Source organism: Miniopterus schreibersii, assembly GCF_964146895.1.
Source record: "Miniopterus schreibersii genome assembly, chromosome: 16".
In the NCBI taxonomy this organism is placed as follows: Eukaryota; Metazoa; Chordata; class Mammalia; order Chiroptera; family Miniopteridae; genus Miniopterus; species Miniopterus schreibersii.
Genome location: NC_138116.1, coordinates 22,912,149 through 22,922,101, shown reverse-complemented (window position 1 = coordinate 22,922,101; position 9,953 = coordinate 22,912,149). Strand labels below are relative to the sequence as shown.

Genomic DNA, 9,953 nt, shown 5'->3' with positions numbered 1-9,953 from the left:
GCCTTCTGTCTCTGTTGAGTGTCTGACTCCTCCTCTTCGTGGCTCCAGGGGAGGGCACTAATTTAATAGGGGAGAGTCATACCCCTGTGGAAGAAGAGGCGTTCCTAGGTGCCCTTCCTTGGCTACCGTGTGGCCAGCCTGATTCCTGGGGTCCAGAGAGGCCTGGAGAGGGAAGCTAGACGAGTGTGGGTCTCTGGCTAGAGAGGATCGTGCTTGTGGTTTCAATTACATTTTCAAAAAATGGCTTCATGATCTCCCTGTGGATGGGCAGGGCTGGAGGAGAATGTGAAGTGAGGGACCTGTTCTCTGTGGCAGCCACATGATTTTCCATGACAGCAAGGGAGGGAGGCTGGAGTCAGCCCCTGGTTGAGTAAGTCAGAGTGATGGGCAAGGCTGCCCACCAGGCTTCCAGGCTCTCCCTCAAGCCTCTTTCTCTTCTGGGTCAGGCTAGTGTGGGTGAGGAGATGACATCACCCCTCTCCTGTGGGCATCTCTGCCTGTGCAGGGATACCTCTGGGGCCTTTCCACATGGGTTCTCTGTAGGGTCTTTCTGGATCCTAGCTTCCTGCTCAATTTCTTTCTTTCTAGGACTCCTTATGTGTCATGTCTCAGTCTAGTGTCCCCTCAATTTAGGGGATTATATCCCTGAGGCCCAGGAGAAGAGGGTCTTACCTCATCTGAATTGGCAAGTAGGGAGAGGTAGGTATTGGATCTTCCTTCCTGTCTCAGGTTGACAACGTTCTTGTTTTGTTGAGGTAGAGACCCAGAACATTCTGTTCTTAAGTCTGTGCACACCGCCAGCCGGCTCTAACTTGGTACCTAGTGGTCAATCAGAGATGTGCTAGGAGATGAGCAATGAAGAGTCTTCCCTGCCCCACCCTCCAGGGCATTCAGACTAGCGCCCTGAGGCACAGCAGCTGAGGCAGCCAGACTGAGCCCTAGGCCTGACCAGTCCTAGGAAGAGGGGTGCACATTTTAGCTGCTACTAAAAAAAGTTATAATAGTTAACAGCTCTGTAGTGCTTTACAGCACTGAAAACACTTGATATGTATTAACTCACTTCTGATCAGAACACAACGAGGTAGGTCCTATTACTATAACCATATTACAGTGAGGAAGTTGAGGCAGAGAACTTGCTCCAAGTCACATGGCTCAAGGAGTTGACAGTGAGCCTGGTTTTAAAGTCTGCGCTATTTACTACACAGTCCTCCTGGTTTCCATTTCTATTCCTAGAGCACAGAGTTTATTCCTCAAATATTTTTGGGGTGTCTGCTCTGGGCTGGGCACTGGGTGGGGGCCTTAGGGGGAATGGGACACTGTCTGCCGTTGGGGGTAGAGAAACTTGTAAACAAATTGTCCTTTAACACAAGAGGTGCCATGAACGTGTGGTGGGGAACAGGAAGGGCGAGGTTCATACTGCCTGGAACTAGTGTCACCAAAGGGCAGACATCAAAGGGGCAGGAGGACATTCCAGGCAGAGGGAACAGAATGTGCGCAGGTGTGAAAGCTTACAAGAAAGAGAAACGTAGTGTGCCCTGGTGTCGAAACATCAGGGACAGTGACTGTCAGAGGGGTTGCCAGAGAGCTGGGGGTTGGTGCTTCCGTCCAGCTTCCTGCTCAGGCCTGTCCTGCTCCAGCCCCCAAGCTCCCTGTACCTACTCTGTGCAAAGCACTGTGCCAGGTGTTGGCCCAGAGTGTGGGACAGAAGCGGGAGCCTGGGTCACCGAGAAGGACTTTGTGATCAGCTGCAGACACAAGGATCTTTGTGGCTGGTGTTCCTGTGGAGGTGAAGAGGAGGCTGCTGGGAAGAGCTGCCAAAGGAGGATTGTGGGAGACCTTGGGGCCTTGCCAGCCCTGGTCACCCATGGACATGCAGTTTTTCGGACTGTAGGGAGAGGACCTCTGAGCCTGTGTGGGGCCCTTCTGCTGCCCTGCAGCTGGGGCTCTGGAGGTCTGACTGGCATCCTGGCTTTGGTGCTGGCCCTTGGAGGGTTGCCAGGGAAACCGCTGGCCGGCTCCGGAGATGCACCCAGAAGAGAGGAGAGCGGGTGACTCAGGCTGCCTCCTGAGACGCCGCACCCCCTCCCCCTGACACGGATCAGGGTCCCAGAGACCTCTGTCTCCTAGGGCGGTGGGGACCCTGCTAATTCTCGCGTTTCTGGACCGAACAGTCCCCCCCCCCCCCCCCCCCGCAGCTCCGACGGGTGGGAGCCGGGGTCGTTCCGCAGGGAGCGAGATGGTCTCGGACGCGCGGGTCCCCTCGGATTCGCTCTGGAAGCGTGGACGGATCTAGCTGGCCCGGGGAATGCAAACTGTGTCCCTCGGGCTTCCCGCCTCTGGGTGGCAGGCGGCAGGAGCCCTGGCTGAACCGCCCTCCCGGGAGCAAACCCGGGATAATTATTGATGGGCCAGCGGCGGACTTCTGACCTCGGCCTGCGAGGGACAGGACCTGAACGGGGGCCGGGGGAGGGGGAAGGGCTGCGGAGGGGGCCCCACCCTCACGGCCGCAGTCCGGCCGGAGCCCCGCTGCCGGTGGTCGACAGCAGCTAAGCAACGCAGCATGTGCTTGCTGCTCGCGGGACCTGCCCGGGGAGCCGAGCGGGGAGGCCACCCCACCTCGGCTTCGAGGGGCTGCGCGGGCCCCCCCGGAGCGAGCAGCCGGCCAGCCGGGGTGCGCCGAGGGTATCCGGTGCCCACCGGGCGGCCGCGGCGAGGGTCTGAGGGGCCGCGGGCTCGCGAGCGCGCTCCAGGCGGAACCAGGAAGCGGCGCGCGCCGGCGCGGGGCGCGCGCGGGGCGGCGGGCGGGGCGCGCGGCCGGTGTCGGCGCGCGAACAGCGCGCGCGCCCCCGTGGGACCCGGCGTTAGGAGAGTCGGCGGCCGGAGCCGTCACCTAGGCGGGGACCCTGCGCAGGCGACTCGGCGCGGTGGCCCGGAGGCGGGAGGGAGCGAGCGGGCGAGCGAGAGGCGGGCGGGAGACGGCTGCTGGCGCCCGAGGGGCCGAGCGAGGTAGGAGCTGCGGGGCCGCTCCTGGGCTCGGGGCCCGGGGGCGAGACCTGGGAGTCCTCCCGGGCGGGGCCCCGCGCCCCGGCCGCCGAGACGCCCGGCAGGGCCGCGCGCCGCCATCGCTCCCGGGCGGGGAGGCGGCCGCGGTGGCTGCGCGCTGGGCGGGGGGCGCGGGGGGCGCGGGGGGCGCGGGGCCGGCGCGCGGGGGGCGTCGTGCGGAGGCCGCGGCGGGCGGAAGGTGTGGAGCCGAGGCGGTGCGTGCGCGCGTGTCTGGGGAGGGGGTGTGAGGGGCCCCGGCGCCCGCCCCTGAGAGCCGAGGGGGCCGCTGTCAGCCGCCCACACTTTGGGGGTGCGGTGCCCGGTAGCCCCCGCCGTCTCCTTGCTTTTCCTTCTCCTTTCAGAAGAGGTATCTGCGACTCCCGGGGGTGGGGTGAGCCCGGGGGTGCCGGGCGGGGTGGGGGGCATTGGCGAGGCTTCAGGGAGCAGTGCCTTATAAGGAGTCAGGGCAACAAATAGGACCTTGCAGATAAGGCTCAGGGGCGCGGGGTCCCACGTCAGGACCCGCCAGGCCCGGCTCGTGCGAGTGGCGGTGGGATGCACGCAGCGAGTGTGTGTGTGTGTGTGTGTGTGTGTGTGTGTGCGCGCGCGCGTGTGTCTTCCTAGCCCAGGATAAAGTAAAAAAAAAAAAAAAAAAAAGTGCTCCTGGTGTCGGGGCAGATAAAGAGAGTCGGAGGCAGGGGGGTCGTGTGTCACGAAAGCTGGTCCGAGGTGAAGGCATCTGGCAAGACGGTCAGGCCCATCAAAGAGGAAGGAGCGTGAGCGGAGCGAGAGGCGACTGCGAACACTTGTAGCCACAGTGATGGGAAAGGCAGAGAAAAACAAGCACCGGCTTTCAGGAAGACGAGATTAATGAAAACCACAAGAATTTTAAAGGCAAAAAGAGATAGAGATCCTCTCTTTCCCAAAGAGCCATGCCCTAGTTGTAATTTTCTCCCCGGCCTCTGTCATCGCTTTGCATCAGACAGACAGTGCTCAGGAGCAGGTCATAGAATGGAAGAGCTGGGAAGGGCCCCAGCGATTATGGCACATGCTTTGATTGCACAAGTGAGGAAACTGAGGCCCAGAGGCCCAGGTAGGTGGAGGAAGTGGCCCGCTCAGGGCGCACAGCTGTGTGGTAGCTCAGGGACTGAAGTGTCCGGTCTGAGGACTCTCCCATCAGTGCTCATCCCAAGGCACAGTGACATAGGAGGTCTTTGCCTAAATACAGTTTCATGAATTGTCTCTGGGATGTTTTGGGGGAATGCCCTTTGAGAGGGCCAGTGTGTCACCAAATTATTAAACCGATCTTACGTCATTGTTGGTTTTTTTTCCAGTCTTCAAATGGTGTTTATCATCTGCGTGTATCTTAGGTTTCCAAAGTGTTTGGATGGCCGCCTAGGCCATAATAAGCTTTCAGCTGTCGAGTATGTTATCTCAAATAATTTTGTTATTGTTTGGTTCATATAATGGAACTTCGCCTCTTTCTACGGGGTTCTTCCGTTCCTGTACATTTGTTTATATCGTTTATAGCCATTTGCTATAGTTTTTAGGAGAGTACATATTTTATTTAGTGTGCCTTTCCTGGTTTCCTAATTTTATTTTGTAGCACTGTGAACATTGGGTCAGTTCTGATCATTTCAGATGGATTCCACATTGGAAGGTTTATTTGAAGTCTTCCGTGTTTTCGTTTGTTTTGGTACCAATTTCCATCTCGTGGAAGATTACAGCTGTTAGAATTGATAGCATAAATGGGAAAGGGGCTACTGATTTTCAGAAAAATTCACTGCGTGACAATGCGTGAGGTCTGTCATGTTTAATTAAAAGAGCACCACACCTTTGGTCAGGTAACTGCTATCTAGCAGAAATACTTGTTTTCTGTAGCCTTTGGAAGGTGAACATTTCGAGCACCTGGTTGAGACATAAAGGAAGGAATGAAGAGATCTTTCTTTAAAAACTCAAAACATCAGGGAAAAAAAAAGTTGATTTCTATCACTAGCAGTTTGGTTATTGCATAACTTGGAGCTAAACTCTGCACAAAATCTTTGCTGTAGACGCAGCTAAATAAATTATTCCGCCTTCTCAGTGGTTCTTGCCTTTTCAGGATTCATATTGTTGTCAACAGGATATTAATATGGATTGTGTTAAGAAATTGAAGGTGGATGTGATTTTTAAGCGGGTACTTCATGATCTATGTGATGGAAGGGGAAAACAGTGCTATCATTGTTTGTAGTGTTACAACATAAATATTTTGGTCAGCACTTCCTATTGTGCTCCAACTTCTCATTTCATCTTCATTTGCTTACTCTCGATTTTTCAAAAAAGGATTATTATATGCAAAAACCACATCAAGACTAGAAAAAGGTGTCATTTATTGTTCTCTTGGTACTTATGTCAGTTTTTTTTAAAGTTATATTAAAATCATTTCAAGTTATACTCCAGTTGTTTGTGACTTGTGTTAGGTTTATGTTTATGAATGTCCTCGTGGCAGTTTACCTGGCTTACTTGTGTGTAGATAAGTAATATAGGTAGTCTTAAAAAAGGGAGATGTTGTAAGTAGGTAGGTTGTACGCTCAGGAATCTATTGCAGGTGGAAGGCGGAATAAAAAGAGTGGCCTTTTACTGCCTCATAAAGTATCAAAATAGTTTGACTCTGAAACTTCTTAATAAAAATAATGTTTAAAAGTTAGCTCTGAAGTATCGTTGTCCTCGATTTTGTGTGGTGTTCAAAGGAAAAAACTTTTCTTTAAATCTGAGCCTTGTTAATAGAACTGTTCTAAAATAAGAAGTATTTTTTCCCCTGCAATGTTGGAAACACAAGTTCTATGCTTATTTCTGGGAATAGAAAGTCAGATTTAACAACCTAGTTTCCATTGATCAGGCAGGTTGTTGTTGTTTTTTGTACATTTAAATTGTGAGCATCTCAGTGATAAAAAGTTGTCTGTGTGTGTTTTTTTAAAGTTGTATTCACTCTTAATTAGCATGTCCTTATTTTAAGTAGAGTTTTGACATTGGTTTTATTATTATTATTATTAGTGATGATTCTTTGCTGCTGAAAAACCTAAGCCAGTTTGGAGAAGCTTTCCGTCTCTAAGTTTATGCAATTTTCACTAGTCAAAGGGAGAAGTACTTTATAGGTGTTAGATATTTCGTTGGTTGGAGACCCTCACTTTTGGTGGTTTCAGGGTTTTAGATGACGTTTTATTACTGTTGTTAGTTTTGGTCACACCCATGACTTCCTTGGAAGGTATCTTTGAGGTTTGGTTTCCTTTTTTTTTAAATGGTAATATTGGGGTGGGGGTGCTTCCTGTTTGTATTTTCAAAATTAGGTCCACATAGTAACCTTCTCCAGGGTCACATTTTAATTCTGAAGAAAGACAAGCCTCAGATGCCACGTGGTTTGTCTTTGACCTGCTGCGCCTCGTGACAGTTTTACTGAGCTCAGGGTCGGGAAGACAAGACATCCCTGAATCTCCCCAGCTCGCTTCAGGGCGCAGCAGCCTTGGAAGAAACCTTCGCAGCAAAGGCGCGATGAACAGAAAAGGGCGGGGGGCTGCTGTCATCGGTTTCCTCCCGGGTACCTAGAAAACGCACAGCACTAAGGTAGAGCTGAATGTGCTATGTGGAGCCTTGAATGCCGGCCTTCAAAGAAGGGCTGCCCCAGGTTTATATAATCGAGAACCCCATGTATTAAGCAGCCAATATGGCAGTTTTGCTGACTTCGCCTGAAAGCCGTACAGAATGTCACGGGGGAGTTAAATAAGCACAAGACAAGGTAGGGTATGGTAGCAGAACCTTGGAGGAGTCACCCTGAGCCGTAAAACTCTTCCTGGACCCTCCTGAGTAATTTCTTTGTGGTAGGTGACTGTTTATATACACGTTGGAGGGCGTTATGTGGAGCCCGAGGAGACGTATGTTCTAGAAAGGAGCGTGTGATGATATTGTTCCAGTGATCCAAGCAAGTGGCCTTTTCTGGGCCTTCAGCTAACTTGTTTCTAAGAAGTGTAGCGACTAAATAGACTCTTAATTAAGTTGGCATTCAAATATGTTTGCCGTTTAGGAGTGGCTTATCTCTCCTACATTTTCTTTTGGATCACATCACTAAAGGCAGTACTGCATTCGAGTGTTGTGTAGTTACGCATTCTGCAGCTTGCCAGTGAGGTTACTACGTCGAGTATCATAACCTCCCACCCCCACCCCCCCAATATTCAAGAAAGGAGAAGTTATAATTTGTCATATACTGGATATTTCTTCTTTGAGTTTGTTCATAATAATTACACCCATTCCTATGTATTATAGTACTATTCAGGTGAAAAGTGCATATATTGATGAGGAACGTCTATTTATCTTCTGGAAGTTAGCTTGCAAAATCTAGTCTGACACTCACTGTCCATTCATTCTTCCCCCAGCCTTTGCACGCTAACTCTTTATTTTCCCAGGTTTCTGTTGTGAAGAGAAATATCCCATATTCTATGCACTGCTAGTGTTTTGAAGTGCTTGTGCTGACTCATTTTTTAAATTATACTAAGATACAGAGTATGGTTTGAGAGCAGTAATGAGATTCTCAGAAAATGTGAAAACTTTCCTTTCTGACTCGTTAGAGAAAGGTTGGGGAAGACAAGGGGAAATACATCAATGAGCCAATCAGTTATTGTTATTTGTTGGGATTAATTTGGTGACTAATATTTGCAATGCCCATCAGGCTAGTAAAAGTGAATTTGGCTTTACTCTGTAATGCTAACCGGACAAACCCAAGGGTTTTCTAATACTGCTTGTTTTCCCCCGGTAGGGGAATTTTTATTTTTATTTTTTTGCATATGGGAAATCAAGCTGAAGCTACCAGTAACAGCCACATCCATGATTTGTATTGAAAACGATGATATACCACTCTAGGCTATAGCTCTGCTTACCACGGGCTCCTCTGGGAAGATCTACGCATTATCTCTATAATCATTATGCCATCTTCCAAAAAGTGATCAGAAAATTCATTAAAAAGTAACTCAGATTATGCCCAAAGCTAAAAGCTCTTGCCATGTTTTAACTCATGATCCTCAGAGGGGTGGGTATTGTCCTCGGTCGAAAGATGAAGAAATGACCACAGAGAAGTTAAGTAACTTGTCCAAGGTCACATTGCTAGTAACAACAGGGCTGGATCCAGATCCAGGCCACGTTGATTTCAGAGGCTGCATTCCTAACCCTTGCACTGCAAAGGAGTGTGGGCAACTGCAGCTTTGCAATAAGACAGTGGCTTCTTTAAGGCTTGTATTTCTTTCTTTGTGTTCCAAAATGGACTCTTGTTGTTTTTTTTAATATAAATTTTTTATATATTTGGAATTTTTTAAAGTTATGAAGGGGACCAATATTTTTCCTACTAATGTGTATATTCCTGGTGGAAATGATATTAAGACAGAGAGTCTTAATTTGAACTGTAAGTCGTCCGGTCGTGGTCTTCCACTACTAGCATTACCATATACATCATAGGAGAAGAGCTATAAGCAGTCTTCTTGGCCTCTGTTTACAAACAAAAGGACCTTCTCTGCCCGTGTGGCAAGTGACACAAGTGTTTGTTGACTGAGGACTCAAGTATTCAGCTCATTTTATTTACAGCTTTCCTTTGAAGAGATTTATGGTGCTATTCTTGTTTTTATTAAAGCTTTTGAGAGCCACTAATTGTGGCTCTCCGTTGTGATTTCGGAGATAGAAGGACTTAAGAATTTTAAGTTGGGTCGGGGGCAGTAAAGGCAGCTGAACAAATTAGTGTGAGTTTAGGGCTATGCAAAATGTCATTAGAAGCTAGTCTCAGAAATGTATTCCTTTTCATATCCGATGCTTATGTTCTCGGAGCACTTTTCCTTGGAGGTAGGATGTGAAGTTCAATCTTGGAAATAAAATTCACAGCCCTAAAGTGTAGTGATTTGAATTTAAGAGATCAAGTCAGGGACTAGAAAAGCTTCAATTCCCTAAGCAGAGAGTATAAACTAGTTCAAATAAACAGAGGATGTTAGCTTCCAGGATTGTCAAACTGTCACCTTTGACCAGGGTTGAATTTTCTTTGAATGTTGACAAAAGTTACAGTGTCAGTGGAAAAAGCTTAATGTGAAGTATCTATAACTCAGAATTTCCTTATGTTTGTGTCAGTGAGATCCTACAATTAAAGCCTTTTTTTTTTCTTTTTCTTAATGTCTGCTGAGTTTAAGAAGCCTTCAGTGGGGTTTTCCAGACTTTAGGTGAGAGTAAATTAGAAAGTTTGTGAAAAACCATTTTGTGTTGTCTAAAATTCAGAGCCTGTAGTCGGTGGCAAATCGCTATGTTTTTGTAAGGAATGGGATTTTAAAATCCAGCCTGGGGGAAATGTTTTAATTAAGCTACATTCACAAATGCCATTGTAGTATTTACAAAAAGAAACTGTTGCACACTTAACCTGTTGGAAGTACTAAAAATTGGACTTTATCGATTTTATCAGCTTTATCATATAGCATTCTTCAAGATATAGTCATCCATAATGCTTAGGTAAAATGATCTCTCAGAAATAATGCTAATTCTATTTTTTGGTTTGTTTTGTTTCATGTTTCTAAGAATCTCTTGGTCATCTTTTAGGCTTGAGAAAAGTAGCAAACTGGAGATTTACAGAAATATACAGCTCTTTACAAAATGTAATGGTCAGTTTACCCTGTGGGTTTATGTTTTTAGGATTTGTGATCTGTTTCTGGTAGAGTGAGGGAGAATTATAGTGAGAATTGGATATTGTAGAGTCTCACTCCAGAAGGTTTGAGAGGTCTAATATATAGAGATACAATGCAAATATTCCTTCTTTTTATGTTGTTACTATTTCAGTTCTGTAATCATAAATGGAAACCCTGGAGCTTATACTAAAGTGAGTTTATTTTGCAATGAGTTTAAATATCAAGTAAAAA

The 9,953-nt window shown here is 48.0% G+C and overlaps 1 protein-coding gene across 5 annotated transcripts in view; it reads left to right on the top strand.

Moving 5' to 3' along the window:
- Nucleotides 1–2,522: 2,522 nt before the first annotated feature.
- STAT5B (signal transducer and activator of transcription 5B) overlaps nt 2,523–9,953 on the top strand; it is a 56,782-nt gene continuing 49,351 nt past the window's right edge. For 2 of the 5 annotated variants that reach the window (XM_081161852.1, XM_081161855.1), the window contains exon 1: nt 2,523–2,671. In XM_081161852.1, coding sequence (XP_081017978.1) covers nt 2,561–2,671 — 111 coding nt within the window. In that variant the 5' untranslated portion in view covers nt 2,523–2,560. Of the gene's footprint in view, nt 2,672–2,844; nt 3,007–9,953 lie in introns of those variants that run through there. The other 3 variants (XM_081161856.1, XM_081161853.1, XM_081161854.1) reach the window with 2 other exon arrangements.